The sequence below is a fragment of the Musca autumnalis genome, unplaced genomic scaffold, assembly GCF_047663935.1.
Source record: "Musca autumnalis isolate F117 unplaced genomic scaffold, ASM4766393v1 scaffold_2, whole genome shotgun sequence".
Classification (NCBI taxonomy): Eukaryota; Metazoa; Arthropoda; class Insecta; order Diptera; family Muscidae; genus Musca; species Musca autumnalis.
Window position 1 is genome coordinate 206650513 of NW_027411755.1, and position 27464 is coordinate 206677976.

General features: G+C 37.5%; 3 protein-coding genes across 5 annotated transcripts in view; 2 read left to right on the forward strand and 1 right to left on the reverse strand.

Annotated features, from left to right (window-relative positions):
* Positions 1-3130: 3130 nt before the first annotated feature.
* LOC141395170 (uncharacterized) lies at positions 3131-5441 on the reverse strand. Its single transcript, XM_073970675.1, has 5 exons — positions 5165-5441; positions 4948-5073; positions 4783-4880; positions 3555-4720; positions 3131-3425 (listed from the first exon to the last, which is right to left on the reverse strand). The coding sequence occupies exons 1-5, from the start codon at positions 5226-5228 to the stop codon at positions 3236-3238; spliced, it is 1644 nt and encodes a 547-aa protein (XP_073826776.1). The 5' UTR covers positions 5229-5441; the 3' UTR covers positions 3131-3235.
* Positions 5442-11563: 6122 nt separating this feature from the next.
* grp (serine/threonine-protein kinase grp) overlaps positions 11564-27464 on the forward strand; it is a 191826-nt gene continuing 175925 nt past the window's right edge. Inside the window, exon 1 of the mRNA XM_073970680.1 lies at positions 11564-11809. The gene's annotated coding sequence lies outside the window, so the exon portion shown is untranslated. The remainder of the gene's footprint in view (positions 11810-27464) is intronic.
* Positions 11567-27217, forward strand: squ (squash). Of its 3 annotated transcripts, XM_073970676.1 has the most exons (3): positions 12995-13559; positions 13625-13725; positions 24811-27217. In XM_073970676.1, the coding sequence occupies exon 3, from the start codon at positions 24860-24862 to the stop codon at positions 26645-26647; it is 1788 nt and encodes a 595-aa protein (XP_073826777.1). In that variant the 5' UTR covers positions 12995-13559; positions 13625-13725; positions 24811-24859; the 3' UTR covers positions 26648-27217. The 3 variants fall into 3 exon arrangements, with proteins under 3 accessions (XP_073826780.1, XP_073826777.1, XP_073826778.1); XM_073970679.1 differs by lacking the exons at positions 12995-13559; positions 13625-13725 and adding an exon at positions 11567-11809; XM_073970677.1 differs by lacking the exons at positions 12995-13559; positions 13625-13725 and adding an exon at positions 20849-20979.

Here is a 27464-nt window from a genome sequence, read left to right on the forward strand (position 1 = left end):
ATTTTTCTTGCTAGAAATGTTTATTAATTTGAAAATTTATTTATTTTTTATACAAAAAATAAGAATTAATTAATCTCAAAGTTATTTGTGCAAAAAATGATGGTATGGCAACACAAATTATTATTTCAAGGGTTCACAAGTCGCGCCATTATTTTCCATTTTCCGACTTGTCAACCCTTGTTCACTTTTTGTGCTCCTCCCTGCTCAATCATAATAGCTCGAGCAGGTGAAAGTGAACTGCAACTCACTTGTGAGTAGCTCCCTACGTGAAGATTCATAATCGCTATGAAAATTTTTTTGTTTTTATTCTTATAAAAAGAAAGAAATATCATTGTTATTATAAATTTCTACCATATTGTTTATAGTTGCATAAAACAAATGTTCTTGTTTTTGAAAGCCAATCCCTGAGGATGACCATCAAAGATGGTTGAAATATTGGAAATTGAATAGATTCTACCTTATTGTGATAAGAGTTTCTTTATATTTTTAATCGCAATATGTTTTCGACAAAAACAAATATTAGGACATTTACCGCTAACATTTTTTCAGAGTTCTTTACGAATTCGGTCTGAATCTCTGAATTCTTTCAGAATTTGGTACAAAATTGGGTCTAACTTCAGTTCCAAGAATGGGATGTAACTATCCACTGAAGTTAAATGACTAGGTTTGGCATCGCACCTTTAAAAGACGAAGAGTGCTATGCATGGTGCTATCAACATTTGCCCTATAAGAATTTAGACGACTGCAATATCCCGAGTATAGTTGAGCAAAAACTACTCTGGTTTGTGGTGGACTTTATTCACACTATATTTGTTTACATTAGAAACTGCGACTATGTGAAAGCTATACAAACCTACTTGAAATGCTTGTTGAGCAAGGGGTTCTCTCCTGTATCGTTGGGCTTTCCTCTCTAGAAAGTGAAGATCATTCTTGATGGACCTAGTGTGTCGGGCCAACCTACTAGATGGTGATTGGGATGGCTCTCACGGTAACGCCCAAGCAAGTACTGTAACTAAAGCGTTCCCCGTTTTCAGGTATGGACAGATCAAAATGGTGCATACTGTATAAAGCGGTTCACAAATATACAAGGACCCAATCTGGAGCAACCCATGTCTGCGATTGTTGTTCCTAGAGAGAGTAATGTACACGATTTGGAACTTTTGGGGTCGCAGTCTTGGAAAAAATGGGTGCTGGTGCTAAAAAGATGACACGTCCAATCACTTGCCCTCAAGCTTGAATAGAATCAAATATTTTGATGGAATATAAGTCCAGACCGTTGCCCCAAAAAGATCCAAACCATTTTGAGATCTTAATCACGTCATCGTCGATAACCCAGTGGAATGGTATCTACACCAAGCAATTTCCTCGAATAGTATTTTAAGTACCGGTTGTTATATGCTACGGATACGCAGTGGAATGCAATAATCGGTTTTTCGATTATACGGTTTTCGTGAAAAACTTAAAACTCGATTTTCGGTTAGTCGATTATTTGAGAATGTACTAAAAGTCGACTTCGATTATTTCTCAACCGCCGAAACCCGATTATAATCGAATATAATCGACCATTTCCATTGATGCGATCCGTCCATTACGCGGTTTTAACACACCGAATAATCAACTACGACTAATAGTCGTCCACGATTAATAGTCGACTACGAATAATAATAGACTACGACTAATGGTCGACTACGAATAATAGTTGACTCCGTCGTTCGAAAGTCGATTAAGAATGATCGATTATCCGGTTTTCGCACAGTCAATAGTCGACTACGACTTTCAGAAATTTTGCGGCAAATAATCGATTAATCGATTAACCGAAATCGATTTTACGTATCCCTATTATATGCCATGAACAAAAAAAAATTGGAATTACAATTGAAATTTATTGAAATTGTATTTAAAATTCATTAAATTGGTTTAAGTGTTGAAGAAAGCATTAGGAATTATACTTAGCATTCATAGAATTGGTTCTTATACTGGAGAAAATATCGGATGTTTCACGAATTGTATTTACAATTCTTGGAATTGGCTAAATGCTGAACCTCATTTGAACCAATCATTGATCTCCTGTGATGTCCTAACATCGCTGGTACAGCTTCCACTCCATTTCCTTGGTATTCCTCAGAACTTGCCATTTCTGTTATCACCCAAAATGCAACATTAAACATTTACTTATTGTAGCCATTTAATGACGTTTTTAAACGACATTTGTTCACTTTTTTACGATTTTCCAATAAATTTCACGAATTCTTCAGTGTAAATTAACAATTTTCACATATCTGTCAAAACAAAAGAACAGCTGTTACAGATGTTGCCATGTTGTTTCAATGTTGTATTTTCTTTTACCAATATTCATGTTCTTTTACAGTGGATTTTTAATAACCGACATTTTTCTTGCTAGAAATGTTTATTAATTTGAAAATTTATTTACTTTTTATGCAAAAAATAAGAATTTAATAATCCCAAAGTTATTTGTGCAAAAAATGACGGTATGGTAACACAAATTATTATTTCAAGGGTTCACAAGTCGCGCCATTATTTTCCATTTTCCGACTTGTCAACCCTTGTTCACTTTTTGTGCTCCTCCCTGCCCAATCGTAATAGCTCGAGCAGGTGAAAGTGAACTGCAACTCACTTGTGAGTAGCTCCCTACGTGAAGATTCATAATCGCTATGATAGTGTTACAACAACAACGGGGAAGACAGGCTGCGCTTGAGAAGAAATAGGGGCCATAACAAATCGTGGACTTTGCAATGTAATCCCCGGCCTTAAAACCCAAGGTTTTCCAAGCACCTTTGCGAAATATACTTCATACAAAAGGGCAATCATGAATAAAAATTCCGTGCGGAATTTGTTCCCTTTCCCTAATTTCGCAACTTTTTATTTCGAGAGAGAGAATATTCCATAATTAAGTGATTGTAGCAGTTTTCAACGTTTTCAAATATTGATTTTTAAAAGAATTTTACTTTTCTAAATTATTTTCCGTGCGGAAAATTCCGAGGGAAGTATTTATGATCGCCCTGACAGTTGTCACCCATTTTTGCATCCCACAGCAGATATCCATGTATTTACAATTATCCTTAAAACGCCTTGAATTCAAATTTTTTATAGTGTAAATTGAGTAAAATCCTTTTGTATTTCTTAACTTGCTACTAAAAAGTGGGAGGTTTGTTTTATTAAATATAACTTCATTGTGAGGTTTCCATATATGCATTTGTGGTGATTCGCAAATTAATTACAGCAAGCCTTGCATTTCATTCATAAACTGGATATAGGCATCATCTTTGGAGGCGGCATTCTTTGTTTCGGCCGGCCGTGTTGTTGGTTCTTGTGTGAAAGGTTTTGTGCGATTGGGTTTGCGAGAATCATCACGTTTAACACGTAATGTTGAGGGAACAAAACGTGTTACATCGGCACTCAAATTTCTAGAAAGAAAAACGGAAATAATTAGGTTTAGTTCAAATTCTGCAAAGCTAGACTAAGGTCCAAATATCTCTCTCTAATTAATAACTGTCCCTAGTGAACAGTCGGAGCGAGTTTCATTTTTAACTTACCTAATTTGAGGTTTGGCCGTAATTGTCGTGACACCCTTACTATCCTTATTCTGCTGCTGTTGTTGTTGCTGTTGCATTTTATGATGAGCCATACGTGGTGGCATTCCGGGTGGTGGACCTGGTATACGTATACCCATTCGCGGCATACCACCCATACCTGGTGGTCTTGGTCCAGGTGGTGCACCGGGTGGCATGCGAATACCAAATCCATGCATACCTGGTGGTCTTGGTGGCGGCCTAAACATCATAGGTGGTGGGGGTGCCATGCCGGCCAGCGGTGGAGGTACTGGATGTCCATGCAGCGATATGTGAGGTTGGGGAGGTGCTGGTATATTTGGTAATGCTATGGCTACGGGAGGTATAGAAGCAGGTGTGGGTATTGCTGCTGTATCAGCATCACCAGATGAATGTGTCCGTCTGCGTTTAGAAGCCTCTTCATCATCATCGTCATCAGCCTCTTCATCACTAAAACTACACTCAGACAAATCACTTTTATTCTCATCGTCATCATCATCATCATCATCATCGTTGTCATCGTCATCATCTGTATTGGCACTGTCTTTATCCTTTTTGCTACCCTCCTTTGATGACTCAGTCTCTCCACGACTGGCAGCCACCTTTTTCTTGTGCACATTTTCCATTTCTTTCATAAAATCATCTATATTTTGACCCGATATTGCCAGCATACGTTGTTGCAAGGAGTTGGGTTTGGGTACCGATTTTGCGGACTTAGATTTGGAGACATATTTTTTCAGTACAACTTCATCGCCTTCAGCATCCGTATCCAAATCCGACATATCAGCCAACGTTGGAGGAGGTCCAATGGGAACGCCCAAGACTTCTTTGCGTTTAACCTCTTCCGTTTTCTCGGGAGGTTTCAATGCCGGCTCATTGAGTTTCTTTAATGCGCCCGGTGGTGCACCGGGGGCAAACGGTGGCAATGACAAGGCCGTAGGTGGAGGTGGTAATCTTTTGGGTCCAGTTGGGAAAGCGGCACCACCTCCAGCTGCCGGTGTTTGAGTGCTAGAAGGCAGAGGAATTTCATCGATTTGTACACTTTGAGCATGCTTTACACTTTCATAGTATTGTTGCTTTTTTAATCTCTTCTTTTCGTATTCCACTTCTTTGCGTTTTAATTCAGACCAATGTTCCGGATCGTCATTGTACTAAAATAAACAAGTGAAATTAAAATGTAACAAAGTTTCAAAATCAAGTAGAATCAACCTACATAAAGACGCATGACACGCTCAAATGTTTCTTTTAACTTTTTCCGTTTGTCCCTTAAGACTTTTTCATTTAGAGGTGATGGCTGGAGCACATTATATTCTAAAAAAAAGAAATGAGGAAATGTTATTGCATGTTTTCCAAGTTACACTTTTACTAGAATACCTACCCATTTCATCGATTTTTTCCATTTCCTCCAATATTTGACTAGGATCTTTATTCTTTAGCACTGCTGCCCTTACCATTTGCCTTTGTTTCTTGTTCTTCTTCAGTTCCTTTTTGCGGGCCTCCTTTCCTGTAATATGAGGACAAAAAATTTCCAGAAATGGTTAAAGGAACACTGCCATTGCTGGTACTACAATCATTTCTTGCTGCCTTGAACTTACTCGCTTGATCTGTTGGATTCATGTATTTACCACTTTTAGTGGTATTAATGGAGCGTCGCCCCATCTTTGCAGAACTCTTTTTTATGAACTTTTTTTAAGAAAAAACTTGAAATAGCTTAATAAATTTACAATTTTCTACTTGTTGTGATTTGTTTAGTGCTGCACGGCAGTTTGACAAGAGCACGACACATTACAGGGTGACTCTGAGAGACATTAACCCTGGACTACATGCATGGCCCAATAATAGGTCCTCCATCATGCGAATTCAAAGAATAACGAAGATTTTAAATGTCAAATTTCATAAACAGAGGCGAAAAAATTTTTGAGGCGAATTTCTTTTCTGTCAATTCAGGTAGATACATACAAAACATTTTTTTAGGAAAAAGTTGTTACCGTAGTTATTTTTGTTTGACGAAACAGAAAATACCAGCTGATCGAACTTGAACTGCTAAAATAAGTTATTGTAAATTAAATTCTCATACAAACACAACAAATGTTGACATTTTACGTGTACAACATAAAGTTTATTTGTTTTCTTTTTTCGAGATACATCTACCTGTTTCTATACAGTTCGACATTTCAATACCTCACAGCGAATTCAAATGACAAATATGAATTTTGACAGTTCAAATCGAAATCATCTGATTTTGCCGGAGGACCTATAATTGGGCCATGATTACATGTATTGCATGGTACAATAATACAGGTAGCATTATCATGCCAGCCGATGGTAACATAATGTGTCAATTGCATTGAATTTATGTCAAATTTTGACATCTTATGTTGCCAACAATTGCCGATGCGGCTACCTGTGTATTTGTACCATGATGTATTGATTGTCAAAAACCCAAAACTTGCCTGTGTGACGTAGGCATGATACAATAAGAAGGTAGCATTATCAGCCCAGCTGAAGCCCAGCTGATGGTAACAAAATGTGTCAATTGCATTGAATTTATGTCAAATTTTGACATCTTATGTTACCAAAAACGGCAGTTGCTGCTACCTTCTTATTGTATCATGGACATAGGCGTCTCAACAACTGCAAAAACAGTTGTAAAATTACCCAGCAAAAAATGGAAGTTGTGCAATTGGAGTTATGATTTCACAACATCTTTCGATGTAGTCCAGCAGAGTTATGAAAAATGCACTCCGTTCTATACATTTTATAAGCAGTTGCTTTAGAGATCCCTAGAATACAAAAACAGTTGGTTGGTCCCTACCCGACGCTGCCGACACAATTTCTTCAAAAGGAAACAAGTGTGAATATATTTCGAAGAATTTGTTATAAAATAAAAAATACAAACTAAAGTTGCGAATATTTTTGTGGTAATTTACGAGACGAAAATTTTTATTGGAGTGGATTTGGAGTCCATGCCGAAAGTTGAACTACTGATGGGAAGTCAACATAACAGTTGCGCTTGGATTAAATGGAGAACGGAGGAGGTACACTCAATTGTGATTGAATTTAATGGAAACTTTTTTTAATTTGTGTTTATATAATAAAGCTCTTTGTATTGTTGTTTTACACAAATAATAAATGAATTTTATTTATTCTGGGATATTTCGCAATAGCTTGCATTTTTACTGCATCTTTGGATTGATTAAAACACAATCCGAAGAGTGCCTTTAAATTCAACCCAAACGACTACATCAAAAGCTGTGATTTGGATCGAAAAGTGGATCCTAGCTGTGTGCTGTGGAAGCAAAATAGAGTGCATCCTAGCTGCGCGCTCTCTTGTAAAATTCATAAGTGAAATCATAGGAAAAGATGTACTCCAACGGCAAATGTACTGTACACTTGTAGTGATTCAACTGCATCCGCGGAAGCAAACTTTTTGCTGGGTATGAATGAAAATCGTCGATTTCTTTTTCGTTCACATATGCTCTGTTCTCCGTGCGGAGTTATTTTTTTCCATTTTTTTTCTCCCATCGGACGCCTCCCCAGGTGGTGGATAGAGGAACGCTCATCAGATATGGCGGGTACCGCAAAAATAAAATATGCGGGGCGAACCAAAGAAAAAAAAGGAAAACAAAGGCAGCGTTTGATCAACAGTTGGCGGCAGCAAACAGCGTCTGAATTCCAGGAGGAGCGGCTGAATATGTAGACGGAAACTATAAACCCTTCAGATGGCAACGGGAAACCCCTGAAGTATTATCCCATGATAATTATGCAATTTATGAACATAAATAATGAACGGCCCTCAGTCTCCGGCCAAACGAGGGTGCTAAGAATCCCCGGAGGTAAAACAAAAAATAACCCGAATATTGGTACTTGGAATGTGCGAAGTCTATATGAATCTGGAAAATTAGCTAACACTATTAACGAGATGAATAGAATGAATATTGACATACTTTGAGTTTGCGAAACATGGTGGCCTGATAATGGAGAATTTGTATCTCAAAATGTTAAAGTATTTCACTCAGGAAACCTAAATAGAAATCATAGAAACGGAGTAGGTGTCATTTTGAAAAGCCACATAGCGCAATGCGTAACAGGATTCATACCAAAATCTGATAGAGCAATGCTTATAAAGTTAGAAACAAAACCCTTAAAACTAAATACTATACAAATAGATGCGCCCACTGCAGACAAGGGTAAAGAAGATGTCGAAGATTTTTACGAAGATGTAAAATACTTAATAAATATGACAAAACCCCATGATATAAATATCATCCAAGGAGACTTTAATACCAAAGTTGGACAAGATATTGTACCAGGCATAACAGGCAAATTTGGACTAGGCGAGAGAAATGATAGAGGTGACAGACATATTCAATTCTGTCAGGAATATGGGTTTAAAATTACAAATACAATGTTCTGCCTGCCAAAAAGAAGATTGTATACCTGGAAATCCCCCCTAGACAAACCAACAAATATAATAAGAAACCAAATAGATTATATATTGATCAATAAACTCTTTTCTTCGTTTGTAATGAAAACATCCACATATCCAGGGGCAGATGTTCCGTCGGACCATATCCTGTTAATGACAAAAATACGAACAAAATTGAAGAGACACCCAAAGAGAACAATACGTGGAAAACTCAATACTGGAAAACTGGAGGAACCAAGAGTTAAGACCAGAATGAAAGAGATCATTGATGAAGAATTTAGAAGAATTGAAGCTACAGATAGTGAACAGATGTGGAATTCTGTTAAAAATACGCTAAAATCCATAGCGGACAATAATCTAGGAATCATGAAAAAAACACAAAAGAATGAATGGATGACAAAGGAGATACTGGATCTGATGGAGGAACGTCGAAAACATAAAAATCGAAACTGCGAAATATACTACGAATTAAAAAGAGAAATACAATCTGCAATCAGAAATGCGAAAAATAATCTCATAAACAGGCAATGCCAGGAGATTGAAAGATTGCAACAGTTAAATGACGATTTCAATATTCACAAGAAAATCAAAGAAATGGCAGGCGTATACCACAAATCAATACCAAAAATTTTATACAATAATGAAAATGAACCTATTTTTGATAAATCGGAAAAGATGGCAATATGGAAAGATTACATAAAGCTCCTGTTTACCGACCAGAACCGATCTACCTATGAGATGATGAGAAATGGACCGCCAGAAGGAACATCTATAACCAAGCAAGAAATTGAGTCAGCGATAAAATCCTTAAAAGTTAAAAAAGCATGTGGTCCTGACGAGATTCCATCGGAAATACTAAAGTTAATAGAGGGAGATAACATTAATTGGCTGAGATCAACGTTTATAACGATCCCAAAGAAAAACCAACCGAAACACTGCAGTGACTATAGACTTATCAGCTTAATGAGCCATGCTTTGAAGATTTTTCTAAAAATAATTCATGGGCGAATATATGAGAAGTGTGTGAAAGTTATGGGTGCATCCCAATTTGGTTTTAAAGAAGGCATAGGAACACGCGAAGCTCTTTCATCCCTACAAATCCTAGTCCAAAAATGCAAAACTGTTCAAAAAGATGTATACATATGCTTTATCGATTACGAGAAGGCTTTTGACACAATACAACATGATAAATTGATAGAGGTTGTAACGTCCATTGGTATTGGACAGAATGAAATTCGATGCATAAAAAGCTTGTATTGGCACCAGACTGCACATGTGGATGTAAATGGAGAATGTACAGAAGACATAGTAATATCTAAAGGTGTGAGACAAGGATATTATCCCCCCTATTGTTCAATGTCTACTCCGAAAGAATATTCCAAGAATCAATCAACGATATCAAAAAAGGAATTCTTATAAATGGAACTTTTCTCAACAATATTAGATATGCAGACGACACAACCATACTAGCTGATAGCTTTGCAGGACTCCAATACCTACTACATAGACTGGCAGCACACAGTGAAAGCTATGGTTTAAAGATAAACATCATGGTAGAATAAGAAAAGGTAGCAGCAATACACAGCTGACTGAACTGGGTTGTGACGTTAGTGTCAAATTTCATATGACATTTTATACATTTATTTCTATTTCGATGTACATTAGGGACATATATTTTTTGAGAAAAAAATATATCATTCGGAAAAAAACATTTCCAGAAAAACTTCTTCATATCAATGATATGTAACCTCCTCCAAGTTCGAACGATAAGCCGCGCAGTAAATCCCCGCTTGTAGAGGCGATATAACGTTTGTTAATATGTGAGGTATTTTGTTAAAATTTAAAAAATAAAGCCCTTATAAACATGTGCTTCTTTGATTTCTAAAACAAAACATTGAAACAGCTTCTCCTTTTTCTACGAATTTCCAGCGACCCCAAACTTTTCTGCAAGAATTTATGCATTTAGTAGAATGATGTGGAAACATAAAAATTGAAAATGTAACGAATTTTCATTCATGTTTTCCAAAATATTGAACCAAATGTGAAAAATTATTAGTTTTTTAAATTCCAATAATTTATAGACATTTCCTTGTTTTGTTTACAAATACAACTGGCAGTAACGTTACAAACAAAAACAAATTCCTTTGTGGTTGTTGTTCGAGTTGTATTTGTTGTAGTATTAACTTTACCTTATATTTGTTTTACCATGGATAAACATTAGAAAGACTAATGCTTGGTTTACATTTACGAAATCCACTCGATTTCAACTGTCAATTCCATTGGTTAATCGTCAAATGAAATCCAATGGATTTCAGATGTGATTTCATTTGACGTTTGAGCTATGGAATTGACAGTTGAAATCGAGTGGATTTCGTAAATGTAAACCTAGCATTAGAGTTTAGTATGGAACTCGATCTATAAACGCCAAAATAATGGGAAAGTTTCGTATGAAAATGTCAGCGTGTGGCTTTAGAGTAGGCCTGCTCACACACATACAAATACATTTTGTTATTGTGTTGGTTTTGAAATACACAAATTTCAATGTTTTCATTATTATAATTTTCGGCAAATAAAAATTCGTATTCAGTATCTTTATTCATTTTTTCAGTGTACGCATATAAATTCATAGACAAATTCGAAAACAGAACCTTCCTTATTGAATGTTCAATAGAGACTGATTGGTAATTTTGAAAATATTCAAAACAAAGACAAAAGCTCTCTTTTTAAATTGTGTGTGTGAGCAAATTGACACACACCGACAGCCCAGGTGCGCACTTTGAACAGGCATACTTTAGAGAAAGGAATTGACAGTTGAAATCGAGTGGATTTTTTATAAAGGGATTTGACTTTTCATATTCGATCAGCTGGTAGTTCTGCCATGATGTAACCCAAGCATTACTAGGCGTTTACACTAGACCAGGGTCGCCCGTTTGTATACTGCGGGCGCCCACTGACTTGTTTTGCTTTAGCCATTCTCCCTCATTCACAGTGTACGTGAGCAAAACACGACTGATAAATATCATGTGGTTGTTTTTTTTTTTTCACCTATGCATAAACACTTGCTTCAGTTTGATAGTGGGCGACGTGGGCGACACTGCACTAGACAGTTTGTCTTCAAATACAACTCTGATTTACTAACACATACATACATTTGTCGTTTGTCTCCCAGCTGTCCATCATTTTTTCACCGACAGTCGGGTCGACAAATTTTTGACATTTTTGTGAAAAAGAAGTGAGATGATAATTCAAATATGCTGAAAACAAAAGAATATGTACAAAAACAAAATATGTGAACGGAAAACGAAAAGGAATCGATGATTTTCATTCATAATTTTACAACTGTTTTTGAAGTTGTCTGGACGCCTACACACAGGCAAGTTTTGGGTTTTTGACAATCAATACATGAACTCAACTGTCCTGTCATTTGTAAACGCAGGGTAACCCTGTCATTTCAAAACTTATCAAAAGTCGACCATGAAAATTCGACTTTTCTATTTTCTCTTTGTCTTCGATTTTTAATGTCGATTAATGGAAAGTCCGACTTGCGTATCCCTGCCGCAAAGTTGAAGTAAACGGTTTTTGGTGTTTTTGCTGTGCTGTCATTCTGCAAAGAGTGTGTTTCTTTGTAATTTCCTTCTAAATAATAAACATAAATTAAACAATTAATAAAATTACATCAATTAAGTGCAAATAAACAGTGAAACGTAATAACAAGTGCCAAATTAACAGTTTTCAAGTGAAAAATTAAAAGCTAAACAAAAAAACTAGATACATGCTTTTGTTCTGAAACCGAGTTTGCGAAATTCTTGTGGTGAGTGTTAAGAAGAAAAATAAACATTTACCATATTGAAAAATTGTTAATACATTCGTTATCATAATTGGGAGCAACTAAAAATCTATACAATTTATTTGTGAAGAACTGCTGAAGTTTGCTTAAATTTATGTGTACCACTTTGATGTCTTTTTTTTCGGCATTTTATCTTTTCCCCTCGCTTATGGCATGTAAATTTTTGTTTAACTTTTTTTGGCGCAATTTTCTTTTGTTGTGCGACAGAGAACAAAAGCTCTCATATGGTTATTGTTTATATACGAGTAAGTGAGAAGGCAATAGTCCTATTCCCCCAACTCCCCTTTGACAATGGTTTCTTTTATTTTGTCATTCGTATGTGCAACAATTTTTCAGATGTTTTCTTTTATTGTATACCTTTATTGTGTGTTTTTACTTTGTGTCGAATATTCGCCGGTATCCATACGATTGTAATGTGTGCAAAATGAGGGAAGGAAGAAAACAAAAGACAATTGGAATACAAAGTTGCTGTTGGAATTAATGACGGCGTCATGCGGCTACCACTTGACTTTGTTAGAACGTTTTCACACGATAAGGTTTGCCTGCTCAAAAATGCGTTGTCCGTTTTGGTTCTCATTCGTAAATTGTGTCAGTGTTGAAACAAAATGTGGAAGTAAGTGAACGAAAACGTACATAAAGTACTTTTTTGATAAATTCGTTCAAGAAATACTTTTTATTTAATTTGTATTATACAAACATTACTTCAAGAAGATGTTATGATTTTTAATTAATTTCTTTTATAGTTTTCGTAATTGAGATTATTTTAAATGTTTTGAAAGAAAAATGTTCGAACAGAATTGTTTGTATAAAAGGGGACGAAAAAATCCATCAAGAAAAATTGCCTAATGTAAATCTGATCATGGTATAGTAATTACTGTTTCCTCACATATTTTTATAAAATTAAGAATGTGTGTGTGCGAAATGTTTAAGAAAAAAAATGTAAACAAATACTCATTTTTGTGTTAAATGCTGTAAGAAGTGACAATACTCACATAAACCTTTTTGGTACATTTATGTAAAACCGTACTTCTTTTTGTTCAAAAAGTACGCTTGTATAAAATGACTTCAAAAACGCAACACTAGATGTGAAAATTACGAATGAGAGTCAAAACGGAAACCACGTTTTTGAGCAGGCAAACCTTATCGTGTGAAAACGTTCTTATTTAAACGTTTCTTGTCAGTGTCCTTTAACTTTGGTTCTTTGCATTTTGGCAATTTCTATTGTAATTGTAGTTGTTACAAACAATTTTAACAACTTTTCAATCGATAAAAGTTAATGAATACAAATTTTAGTTTGTTTTAATTGCTAAATTCAACAATTAATTTATCCAACGTAGTTACCCTTTTCTTGGGCGACAATACTACCAACGATCTGCTACCAAACGAATAAAGTACCATAAAATACAACCCTGTACGAGTTTGATGAAGAAAAACAACACAAGGCTCTCTTCGCTCTCCTTTTGTTGTTACGCGAACTCACAAACACACATTAGCGGCGGCAAATAAAACTAAATTTTATGTTTGTGATTGATTTTGCTTTAGAATTTTAACAATAAATGCATAAAACATTAAATTCAGTGAATTTTAAGAGAAAATAAACAACATTTAATGAAGAATAATAAAATCAATACTTTATTGCTGTGTGAATACAAGTGTTGGTGAATTTCGTAATATTTTGCAAGACATCATATTTTTTACCAAAAAAAGTGTCAAAGTAAGCATAAAAAATTTGTCTTTGTAAAAAGGAACACTGATAAAGAAATGTTTTTACCCCAACAGGTAGAGACATTTTTTGTGTTCGATCGAGAAGCAGCAACAACACAAAGTGATTATTGAAGAAAGCACCTTGAACCCGGGAAGTTTAAAGGAAACCACAAACCGTAAGTAATACCGTTATTTCTTCTTTTTTTGGTGGATGTTTTATTGAAATCGATTCATTTATTTTTAAAGAAAATCTTTGGAAATTGGCTTTTTAACAAGAATTAACGGAACTCCAAAAGCAAGCATTTAATTAAGGCTATGTTGTAAAAAAAACAACAATTATATTGTAATTTTTGCAATTATGCAGAAATAAATTATAGTGTCTACGAGAAAGCCAAATTCAATTGGCAAATCGTGATAATCACTTAAGTCGTGTTCGTTTACGTGCCTGACGTGTTACCAGTTTTTTACCACTTTTTACCCCTTACTTTAAAAAAGCGTACAATTTACAGTTAGGCAAGAAAAGTATTGCAAAAACCAAAATTGAAGAAAATTTCATATTAATTGTTCGTTTATGGCAACAAATTATGTAAAAACTATACGGTTTTTTATGCAAATCTCTTGCTATAGGTCCTTACAACAATATTGCGTCAAAATATGCAAAGGGTATTTGCGATTTATGAGAAATACGGTCAAAAATAAGAATTAACTACTATTTGTGGGTGACAATAAAAGTATTGCAAAAATTACCAAATCGATGGTTTCTTCGAAAATTACCAAAGGTGTGTCCCTTAATGAGCTGTCTATCCACTTTGGACATTCATTGGAACATTAATGAGCTCAGTTAAACCAAAAATTAAGGCTCGGTATGTTCCACTCTAGGGATACTGGTTCCCCTATTTTTAGTAAATCTTGATCCTTCGTTGGAGGATGTTTTTGGAGTTTTTTCTTAAATTGGACCCAAACATTTTATGAGGGTTGATATCAGGATGTTAGCCCGATGTATTTAAGAGTTTTGTGTTGTTGTATTACATAGGCAATTTACACAAATAAGATTAACATGTCATTATCTGGTCTTTGGAATGGTGGTAGTTGACTTTGCTGGAGCTTTCGGGATCGATTTTTCTGACTTTCAGACTAATGACTATTAAATATTTCTTAATGATGTCAGTGGGGATGTCTTCCTAATCATTATTATATCCGTGAACCCAATTTCGCATACTATTATACATGGTAAAGAATATAGTACCCAAATATTCGGTATTCCAGCTTCTACAGTAGCGGTTTAATCTCCACATTTGATGGGTTTTATTGGATTTGGCGCAATTTTTTCGATTTATTATGATAGCAGAGGATAATATCTATCCAATTAGTAAAAATTAAATCATATCAATACCATCGAGAGACGAAATAGTGCTCTGTCGTAGGTCGTTTCGAAATACTACACTGGTGTCAATTTTTTCCTTATACTTTCCAGAGGTATTTCGATGTTTTCAAAGCCAAAATCGGACTGTTTTGCATTGTTCCATTATCTTACAATACATATTGAGTGAAATATTCATTCTTTGCGTACTTGCCTGTGGCCGATTCGTCATTGTTTATTGTTAATATGGCCCCATGCTTTTTTACCTGTCTGAAGACCCTTCATGACCGTATTTTTTATCACTGAACTTTATTACATTCAATACTGTTAGTTTATTAGTAGCCGCAAAAGTCTTAAAAATGCATAATGACCTCAAAAATTTGCAAAAATTTTATAGTTTTATAGTACTGATTTTCCTGTTGCAATACTTTTATTGTCACCCCCAAGCAGTAGTTAATTTTTATTTTTGACCGTATTTGTTATAAATCGCAAATAACCTTTGCATATTTTGATGGAATATTGTTGTAAGGACCTATAGCAAGAGATTTGCACAAAAAACCGTATAGTTTTTACATAATTTGTTGCCATAAACGAACAACTAATATGAAATTTTCTTCAATTTTGGTTTTTGCAATACTTTTCTTGCCTAACTGTATATGAGATCAATTCACCACTTTTATCATTTTTTGCCACTGTTACAATTTTTAAAAGTAAAGGAACAGTCCATTAGTGATAATGGAATTATTCTTCACTTTTAACTTCTTTCCGTAGAAGTAATCTGCAATTATCTGACACTACTTTACCACATGAACTGCAGAATTGGAATGTGAAGGTCGTTGACACGTATTCCAAACAACAACAAATCACTCATTTGAGGTTATGTTATGAGATAACCTCGCACAGTTTTTGTCTAAAAAATCAATCCAATAGCCTAGCCTCTTCACAGAATAGTTTGGCAACCGAAAGAGTTACTTTTGGACATTATTTTTTTTGCCTACATTTTCAAAGTCTGGGTTACATCATTTCTCCACTCAACTCCAAGAGAGAAGACAAGACTGTATATGCCAACTGCAGAGTTATAAACATCTTTCCTTCCCATCGCTTATAAAATATAATCAAAACATATCGTGTAAAAACGACCAAAACCTGTGGAAGATATTTACCATAGATCGAATTGAATGTATAACGTCCGGCCAAAATGATGTACAGACAGCAATAAACTGGCAGAAGAATAATAAGGCAGAAAGAGGAGATGGCTTACCCGCCGAGCTGTTCAAAACCGAAGGTAACACTCTGATAAGGAGTATGCGTAAACTGAGTACCATCTACCCCCAAGATTGGATCCTGAGCATCCACTTTCCCGTCCACAAGAATCGAGACAAAACTGTTTGTTCTAACTATATGGGTATATGCCTGCTCCATATCCCTTATAAGATTGTGTCAGAGATATAGGGGATTATTATGAACGGCAATTCCCCGTGAATTTTTTCACTTTCTCCCTTAAGTTGCCACGGCGGAAAAACAAAACTCACGGGGAAATTTAATTCATGATAACCCCAATTGTGTAAACGACTAAAACCTATGGTCAATGAAATAATTGGTCATATCAATGCGGTTTTGGACATGAAAGATCTACCATTGACCAGTTATTCATCTTGCGGCAAATCCTGGAAAGTATTCAATAGATCCAGATCAATTCTTACCGTATTTTTTGTCGATTTAAAGGTATTTCAACACATGTCTGAATTTGATATTCCTGCAAAATTCATTCGATTTTAAACTGATGCCAAGTTTTTTGGAGAGGTCCAATAGCTCTATATTCATGCAAGAATTCCACTGGCAAGAGCTGGGGACTGAGACCAAAGGGTCATCCATTGCCATCTTACGCCCAATTCTTACTTATGGTTCTCTGGTATAGTGGAATGCTTTGAGCAGCAAGACATCGTATCTTCATAAGCTAAACAACGTCTAAGAAACGGCATCAATCTGCTACATGACATTCATCCCCTGAATCTTGAAGTGCAGGAACTGGTAACCAATATGGTCACGCTGCAATTTTACGACGATCAGGACTACCACAGGGATCAATCCCACGGCAGCGGGTTCTCTCGTACCGGATTGACCCAGAACCACATAACATGCGTGTTCCGGCCAGCGGCTGCTGCCACCTCAGTGTACACATGTTTGTATTTGTTCCGGAATGCCTGCCGGAACGGAGGAAATCCCAGGACCAATATATTTGTGCTCGGTTTGTCACATCCGCATCATCACCCAAATGAGTGAGTGCATCTAAGGGTTTGTTCTGGACTTGTCCATGTGATGGACTACGACAGGGATTATGTTGCTGCAAGGTCGCGGCGGCGCAGGAAACCAAGCTCAACAACTGAAGCTTACAGCGTTATGATGGTTGCAACGTACTGAGGAAGGAGCGCACCAGCTTTTCTATTGCACCCGCCTGGCTGACTTCCGAAACGTCAGTTGCTATGTATATGCGCATGAAACTAGGGGTTCTTAGATCGAGTTCCCCACTACTGCAATTTCAATACAAACCCATTTCGCTTGACCCTGGCTCTAATGACTGTACATGGACTGTAAGGGTGTATAAGTCAGGGGTCGAACTGCAGAGGTAGAATTGCTTAAGGTGTACATCTCACCCATAAATAAGCTACTTTAGGAAGGTCATAACCTTCTGGAATGTTCCTGATGAGTTGAGGCATTCAGTCCTCGGTAATGACCAGAGAGGTTAGCGTTTTCTGAATAAAATGTATAGCTCTTGGTTTTGCGCAGTCAATGAGGACGCCCCTACCAGAATTACCGGAAAGTGTAACAGTTTGTCAGACATAACCATCGTGTCACCTCCCAGCAAACCAATCGTACCGACATCGTAACGAAATCGGAACAAAATTCGGACGATACGTCCGATATCTGATCCGAAATCGTAACGATATCTTAACGAAAGTTGTATGTAGTGGTTGACATAATTTCGGAACGAAATGTCGGAGCGACATCGGATCGATTTCGGTCCGATTTCGTAACGAAATCTGCAGAAAATCCTTGGGAAAGTCGGAAAGGAAATTTATTTCCGACATTCCGAATTCGGAGCGATATCGGTACAAAATCAGAACTATTTCCTCCCCGAAAAATCGTTTAGTAATCGGAACGAAATCTGGACGACTTTGCTTCCGAAATTGTTCAGACGTGTCGGACATCAGACATTTAGTTTGCTGGTCTGGTCTGACCAATGACGTCAACTGGCAACCCGTACTTTCTCTTGGATCAGACCATCTCCCCATAATTATCGCCATCAGCAGACCGCCCGATTTCATCAACTCGAAACGCCGCACTTTCATCAATCATGGGAAAACTAATTGGCTTAGTTTCAGAGAGTTTGTTAATCATCGCTTCAAAGATCCACCCATCCCTTCTGATGTTCGGGTAGTAGAAAGGACGTTCCGAGACATCACTGCTGCAGCCGCTCGTTTACATACCTTCTGGTCGAATAGCCGAAGTGAGACCAAACTTCCCAACAGAGGCGATGTGATTAGGAAATTAGCGTGATGAGCTTCGTCGTGCCAACCCCAGTGAACCCATACTCAGGGAGCTGACACTGGAAATTAACAGTTTGGTCGGTGAGCATAATGTTCCGTTCATGGTTAAATCATCTGAAAGGTAACAGGAATAAGTGAAGAGTGCACAACGGTTAAGTCGCTCTCGAACACTGGAAAGAAGGAAGATAGGACTTCAGTCACTTTGGACGACGTTACGCTGACTGATCCGAAGAGGTGCACAAGTTATTTCAATCCACAGTTTGTCGAGCACCCCGGACTTGACAGGGCGGAGAGAACAGTACTACGTCTCGTCAGATTTGTTCCTGCCGAGGATGAACCACCACAGTTTACAATGGATTATGTGGCGAATGCCATCAGGAACGCTAAATCATCCAAAGCGTTGGGCCCTGATGAAATCTCCATGGTAAAGCTGAAGAAGCTGGATGAGCCGGGATTGGAGTATCTCACTAAAATTCTCAACTTGTCGCTAGCCACCCTCATTGTTCCCGAAGTCTGGAAAAATGGGCAGGGTGGTCCCGCTACGGAAGCCAGGAAAGGATGCCAGCAAAAGTGAATCGTACAGGCCGATTTCGCTTTTGTCGCCCGTAACAAAGACCATTGATGCCTTAGTTCTCCCCAGTATAAGGAATAACTATCAAGTTGCCGACAACAGCGCTACACGCCATCTCCACATATATTTGTCAAGGACTCAACTAGAGACTGTCGTGTGATAAAACAGTGATGGTGGCGCTTGACTTATCAAAAGCCTTTACTACAGTCAGGCACTCCACGCAAGAAGTCCAAACCCCGTAGAGTGAAACAGGGAGTTCCCTGTATTCCGCCCCCTCCAGACGGCATCGAGATCGTAACGTATGCGGATTATTGCACGATCCTGACGTCAGGTACCTTCCCTGATGACATCTGTGAGAGACTGAACTCCTATTTAACCGTTCTTTCCACCTTTTTCCACGCGAGGAATATGCACATTTCCGCCACAAAATCTACAGCCACTCTGTTCAGCACATGGACAGCGCAGTTTGGAAGATAACTTAATGTCCTGGTAGACGGTAGCAGAATTCCGACCACAAACTGTCCCAAAATTGTAGGCGTCACATTCGACACTACTTTCAAGCCGTGCGCACACGCCTCTGCTATCTGCGACAGAATAAAAGGCAGGAACACGGTCCTCAAGTCCCTAGCCGGCAGCACTTGGGGTGCAGATAAAGAAACCCTGCTGACCACATATAACGCGATAGGTCGGTCTGTGGTAAACTATGCGGCGCCAGTTTGGTATGTGATACGAATTGTAAAAAGATTCAAACCTGTCAGAATGCCGCCCTGAGAACAGCAATAGGGTGCCTCCTCTTCAATGGACAATCCATCTACATGAGGAGGCAGCGATTCTTCCAGTAAAGCAACACAGTGAGATGTTTTCGTTGCAGTACTTGCTTGTGTGTTACCGTGAGAGCCATCCCAATCTGCATCTGCTGGCTAGGTCCGACACACCCAGGCATATCAGGAAGGATATTCATGCAAGGAGGTCCAACAATATAGGAGAGAAAACCCCTAGATCAACAGGCATATCAAGCAGGTTTAAATAGTATTCACACGGATGCAGTTGCTAAGGCCATAAGCAAATATAGTGCGAATAAAGTCCACGGAGTACATCCCCTATCTATCGCAGCTGAGGAGCGTCAGCTGCCACAACAAACCAGAGTAGTTTTGACTCAACTACACTCGGGATATTGCAGTCGCATGACATCTGCCCAGTATGCGGCATGGACACAAAGCACATTTTCAACTGCCCCGCCAAACCTACTCACCTAACTCCAGTGGATCTGTGGTTACATCCCATCGAAGCAGCCACTTTCCTTGAACTGGAGATAGACCCAGAGCCAGATTGAACAGAGGAACGAACATACAAACATAATAAACACTGTTACAACAACAACATAGATCATCTCTTATGCGTTTCCCAATGCTAGCCCGTAAACGTCATAGCCTCCTAGGTGTCAATTTTCCTCAAAGAATCGTATTTTATTCAAACACTTTAATAGCATCATCAAGTGCTTGTCCCCTATGGCAGTTTGTGGTCGGAATTCTGCTACCATCGACCCTGATATTCAACACCATGTGGTGAACAGAGTGGCCGTCGATTTAATGACGGATATCTGCATATTCCTCCCGTTGAAAAAAGGTGGTAAGATCGGTTAAATAGGAGTTCAGTCTCTCACAGATGTCATCAGGGTAGGTACCTGACGTCAGGTACATGCATTTGAATTTTCCAATTTAATAATATTTTTTCAAATCACTTTATCCATGATTTTATTTATGTACATTGATTTTTTTCAAATCATAGTTACCTATGACTTTATTTTTTGTGTACAATTGAAAATATTTGTGTGAACATTCATTTCGCAATCAATCTACACTTCAATTGGTGAAACCCTTGTGATTTGAACAATAAAGCTTCGAAGACTGCAATTCTGGGGAGGAGAAAATAGAAAAATCAAGGACACAGGGTAAGTGCACCAATACGAGGGCGGTTCGGAAACTTCTTAGCCTATCAATGAAAGAGAATAGTTAGTTTTTCAAAAATATTTTTATTTTTCAATATAATCCCCTGAAACTTCAATACACTTAGTCCAACGCTTTTCTAGCAATTCTATCCCTTGATTAAAATAGTTTTCCTCAAGGTCTTCAAAATAGTGGTTTACAACTGTAATTGCATCTTCATTTGAGGTAAAACGCTTGCCAGCAAGGAGTTTTTTAGATTTGGGAACAAGTAAAAGTCACTGGGAGCTAAATCAGGAGAATAAGGTGGGTGGTCAAGCAACTCGTACTTTAATTCGTTGATTTTAGCCATTGTTAAAACACTCTTGTTCGCTGGTGCGTTGTCTTGATGAAAAATTATTTGTTTGTGTTGTAAGCCAGGACGTTTTTCTCGAATTTGTACATTTAATTGATCCAAAAGGTTGCAATAGTACTCTGAATTTATTGCCTTACCTTTTTGCAGATAGTCAATCAATAAAATACCTTTGAAGTCCCAAAAAACCGTTGCCATAACCTTACCAGCCGATTGAATTGTTTTTGCTTCTTTGGGGCACTTCCTCCAGCTTCAGTCCATTGTTTGGATTGTTCTTTTGTCTCTGGAGTATAGTGGTGGATCCATGTCTCATCAACAGTTATGAAACGACGCTTAAAATCCATTTTATTTCGCTTAAAACGATCCAAACAAGCTTGAGAAATGTTCATTCTTATGCGTTTTTGATCGACTTTTAGCAAATGCGGCGGCACCCATCTTGCAGAAAGCTTTTTCATCTGTAGTTCTTCATGCAAAATTAAATGGACTCGATCATTTGAGATGCCCATGATATTAGCAATTTCACGCACTTTTATTCGTCGATCATTTAATACCATATCATGCACTTTGGATACAGTTTCTGTTGTTGTTGCTGTTTTTGGACGTCCACTACGTGGTTCATCTTCAATGCTTGTACGACCACGTTTAAATTCAGCAAACCAATTTTTTACTGTTGCATATGAAGGAGCACTTTCACCTAACACATTCACCATATCATTATGAATTTCTTGTCCCGATAAACCTTTTTTATACCCTCAGCCTTTAGACTAAAGAGGGTATTTACACTTTGATACGACCAAAAATGTGCCTCATCGAAATAATGGTTTTAGACCCCAAGTATGTTTGTACGATATCCGTTTCAGACAATTTTGAGTAGATCTAGCAATGTCCGTCCGTCCGTCTGTCTGTCTGGCAGGCTTGTGCGCACGATAACTCTCGAACGGATCAATCGATTCGGTTCAAATTTTGGGTATCGAAATATTTTGTCCAGATTCGATTTAAGTTCGAAGATGGGCCATATGGGTCCACTCCTTCTGGTACCTCCCCCACAAATGTTCAAAAATTGTCGCAAAATTTGTTCGCACCATAACTCTTGTAGGGAATAACCGATTTTGTCCATACTTTGCACATCGTGTAATTTCTACCAAACCTAGATGAGGTTCCAATATGGACTCAATCGGTCCACTCCTTCGGGTACCTCCCGCACAAAATTTCGGGAAAGTTCAGTTTAGGACCTGGTCTCGAATCGCTTTGATTTTTGTTTACGCAAGTTGTAATCGCTGTCCTCTATACGACGCTGTAAGTTTCATTAGGGACAAGTCCATACTTCCTGAGAAAATAGCCTGAAAGTTACAAAAAACCCTATGACACCGTGTGTAGTGGTTGGAGCGCAAGATAACTCTCGAACGGATCTGCCGATTCGGTCCAAAATTTGGATTTCGTAATATTTTGTCCAAACTTAGTTCAAGTTCAAAGATGGATTATATCGGTCCACTCCTTCCTGTGCCTCCCCCACAAAAGTTCGAAAATGTTCGGAAAATTTGTGCGTACGATAACTCTTGAAGGGAGTAACCGATTTGGTCCATACTTTGCACATTATGAAATTTCTACCAGACCTAGATGAGGTTCCAATATGGACTCAATCGGTAAACTCCTTCGAGTACCTCCCACACAAAATTTCGGAAAAGTTCAGTTTAGGACCTGATCTCGAATCGCCTTGGTTTTTGTTGTAACATCTTGTATTTACTGTCCCCTATACGAAGGTACAATTTTCCTCAGGGGCAAGTCCATACTTCCTGAAAAAATAGCCTGAAAGTTGAAAAACAAACCCTATGACACCATGTTTATGGGTGGAAGCGCAAGATAATTCTCGAACGGAAATGCCGATTCCGGCCAAAATTTGGCCTTCGTAATATTGTTTCCAAACTTAGTTTAAGTTCGTAGATAAGCCACATAGGTACCTACCCCACAAAAGTGCAAAAATATTCGGAAAAATTGTGCGCACGATAACTGTTGATGGGAGTGACCGATTTGGTACATACTTTACACATTCTCATAATATCTACCAGATATAATAAATCAGGTTCGAATATGGACTATATTTGTCCACTCCATCCCGTACCTCCCACACAAAATTTTGGATAAGTTCACTTTAAGACCTGCTATTGAATCACTTTGATTTTTGTTGAAGCAACTTACATTCGCTGCCTCAATTACGATGGTAAAAGTTGTTTCAGGGGCAAGTCCATACTTCTTGAGAAAACAGACCCCAAGGGTGTAAAAAACCCCCTATGGCACCCCCATGGTCTATGTCGGTCCATTCCTTTAAGTACCTTTTCCGCAAAATTTTTGAACTTTAATCCTAATTTTGAAACCCCCTAAATACATAAGTTTTTTTTGTGAAAAAGGTGTTTCAATTTGCACAGGCTGAGGGTATTTTTTACTTGTTATGTAAATATTTAATGACAACACGCATTTCTAATTTTTCCATTGTAAAAAATTGCGGATGCGTCTTTTTTGAACACCTGTTTCTATATGAAGGAGTTGCCAGATCGAAACAAAATTTAACATGTGTTCATAACAGAGATGGAAGTTTCCAAAACACTTAACTTTTTTCTGTTTATACTGCGCTTTTTGTGCTAGGCTAAGAAGTTTCCGAACTGCCCTCGTATTATGGTGGCATCTCCACTAATTTTTTCATAGGTTAGGTTAGGTTGAAAAGAGGGGTGATGCAGGATCACCACATGTCCGTGTGGACATGTTGTGCGCTCTAATTTGCGGTCAGGATGAGGTTGTAAATTTTGTGTATGAATTAGTTAAAATTCCTGATTATTCTATTTACGTTAGTCTAAGATTTCTAAGTTTTGAGCTCGATTGTCCTGATGTGGTCGAGTCCTTGTATTATGTCGCTCCCTAGTACTGTTTTCTCGGGTTTGTGAAGGCCTGGCAATGACAGAGTCAGTAATACTGTTATCAGTTTTGAGTATTATCTCGTTGCACGTCCGGATCATAAAAAAATGCAAAAAAAAACCGAATTCAGGCTTCAAAATGTCAGCATCAATTTTAGGTAGATGCAGTGGATATATCGAAAAATAATACACTAGTATCATGTTGTCCATGGAGTATTCTTTGATTCTTTCATTAGGCATAGGTCCATGAAATGTAAGGATAAGCCAAAAATTGAAAAAAATGGCTTCAACCCATTTTTATCCATTTTTCTACATTGGTAGTTCCACGTAAATTATTTTTAATGGTCGATATTATGAGATGCCTCCTAAAAAACTTAATTTTAAAGAAATTCAGCCACTTTATATAGAATATATCAACAACTCGGATTCATCGATTGAAAAACTTTTTTGGTTTTTACCATATGCATTTTATTTCCCCCCGAAATTTTCTTTAAATTCGTTTTCAAAACATCCACCATCCAGCATCCACAACACCTACATTATTTTCCAACAGTCGTGTTAAAATAATTTTTATTTTGCAGACTCCTACTCCATATATCCCTCCTCAAACTAAACTGTGATATACCCAATATGCCTTGGAAACCAGCCACCGATTTTGAAGAAGAAATTGTTAATCTTCAGCCTGATCATGATTTTATATTTGGCGCCCTATCCGAACCAGAACCCCAACCCTTTTATCCACGGCCGCAATCTCACATTGATTATGCCGCCATGAAGAAAAAACAGCTGAAAAAACAACAAGAAGAATATGAAAAAACTGGAAAAATAAATAATCGTTTGCATGCTATAGCTGAAATACAAAGTATAGCTGGAACAAAACCTCTTGGAGAACAGCCCACACTAGACGATTGGAGCAATAATAAAAATACCGAAAAAGAAATTGTAGCTATGATGCGACATTTTGGTTTGGGTCCTAGTGTTGAAGAGCCGCTAAATGAAAATTTAACCATAGCAACATATCCCATAAGTAATGGTGTGGAAATTGTAAAGAATAAATGTAAAAAGATACCTTTGCTATTCGATGATAACCTCTTCAAATTGAAGCCCAAAGAATCACCAACGAATTCATCATCGAATACCAGTTCAAATAGTTATGATAGTGCATGTGGTGAAAATAAAAACGGAGACTTGAATACATCGTCGTCATCATCATCCTTTAGCAGCATCAGTTGTGCCACAAAATCGTCATCTTCATTTCTTACACCATCTAGTGGTGATGATTCACTTGACATTTCACTGTCTGACTATCAAAAAGCCCAACCACAACGTTGTTCAGTGTTGGTGAAACAAGAGGAGAATACCATGTTTGAATATAGTAAACTAAAGGAGGAGAATGAGGAAGAAGACATCACCAAGAATAACGATAATGATAGCAGTTTTTGCACTGCTACTACTTCTTGTGATGAAACTGGTGGTTACGAAACTGCAACAACAACCTGTAGCAGCAGCAGCCATACGTTGAATCCAAATGCTTTGGAATATGTTCCATCTAAAGCATGTAATATATATGTTACCGTTAGCAACAATCGCATGATGAATGGAAATGTTGAGAATAGTTCCAATACACCTCGCTATGTCAGTTCTTCTTATAACTCGAACAATAACGGCGAACATTTTTATAATCCCCGTAATACACCGCCTCGCCTTGTCAATTCCATGTCATCTGAAAACTCGTACAATGGCAGCACTCATTTTGAGAATTCTCATAATACATATCATCGCCACATCAATCCTATGTCTTCTGAAAACTCGTACAATGACAGCACACATTTTGATAATTCTCGTAATACCTCTCCTCGCTATGCCAATTCCACTACTTCTGAAAACTCATACAATAGCAGGATGATAAATGGAAACTATGAGAATGCCTGTAATATATCTTATCGTTATGTAAATCCCTCCTCTTGTGGTAACTATAAAAATAGGAGCATGACAAATAAGCAATTGGAGAATCCCTATAGTGCATCCATGTGTGTTAATTCATCTTCTGACGAAGATATACTCACAGAACAAGCTCCCTCATTTCTTCAACGTTTTCTCGAACAACCACCAGCAAACGATTCACAAAAGCAAGATAAAAATCCTGCATCTTCAAGTCAATTTCCGCCGACCTATGCAAACATAGCTAAACATTCATTAGCCATACAACAAAAGCAACAAAATCATCAAACTAAAACACAACAGTCACCATCTTTAGTGCAACCAAATCACATCTTTAATTTTCCACCACTTCCAAAACAAACGCCATTATCACCACAACCACCATCATCTTCACGTCAACAAACTACATCAAATCTACGTTTTTATACTGCCCGCGAACTCTATGAAAGAAAACGTGGAGTTCATGCTATGAATTAGTTTTAAGATATTTTAGGTTAAATAATTGAATTGTTATTTTAAAGTATTGAATTATGTAATACTAACAAATCCCTTTTGGGGATTTTTTTGAAGTTACAGAGGATTAGAAGAAGCCTTCGTTCAAAACAAAATCCTTTTATAAACTTTTTCTAATGATGCAAAAAAAAAAAAAAAAAATTAAAAATTGGGTTAGGTTAGATTAGGTTAAAAAATGGCGCGTAACTGACATATAGAGCAGCTACTCGGAAATTTTTAATACAATCTATGATTGTTCATTCACAGGAGCTCTCCAAATAGTTTAGGTCCTTTTATTGAAATAGTTCGTTAGTTTAGCTCATAGCTCAAAATCTCAGAACTGTTTACCGGTTCCGGATCGTTTATTTACAATGGTACCATACATACATATGTTCCCACAACATCCCCGAAGGGACAAGGGAGACTTCTCTCATATCAATGAGTGCACGCCGATTCATATTGGCTCAATGATTGGGACCTACTTTTTATTGCCGAGTCCGAACGGCGTGTCTTACGACATCACTAAATGTCGCCAGCATTACTGAGGGGGAATTTTGCCATCGTTGAAAATTTGATGTTGCTTGGCCTGGGATTCGAACCGCAGACCTTCTGAGTGCAAGGCGGACGTGCTAACCATTGCACCACGGTGGCCCCCATATTTAGTGGTACCATATTTAGTAAATCCAGTGGTTTTAAATTGTCAGTTCCATTGCGTATACGTCAAATGTAAACATATGGGTCGATTCCGTATTGCGACACGAGTCGTGTCGCGTTGCCAGATGCAATTCTTACATTACGTATG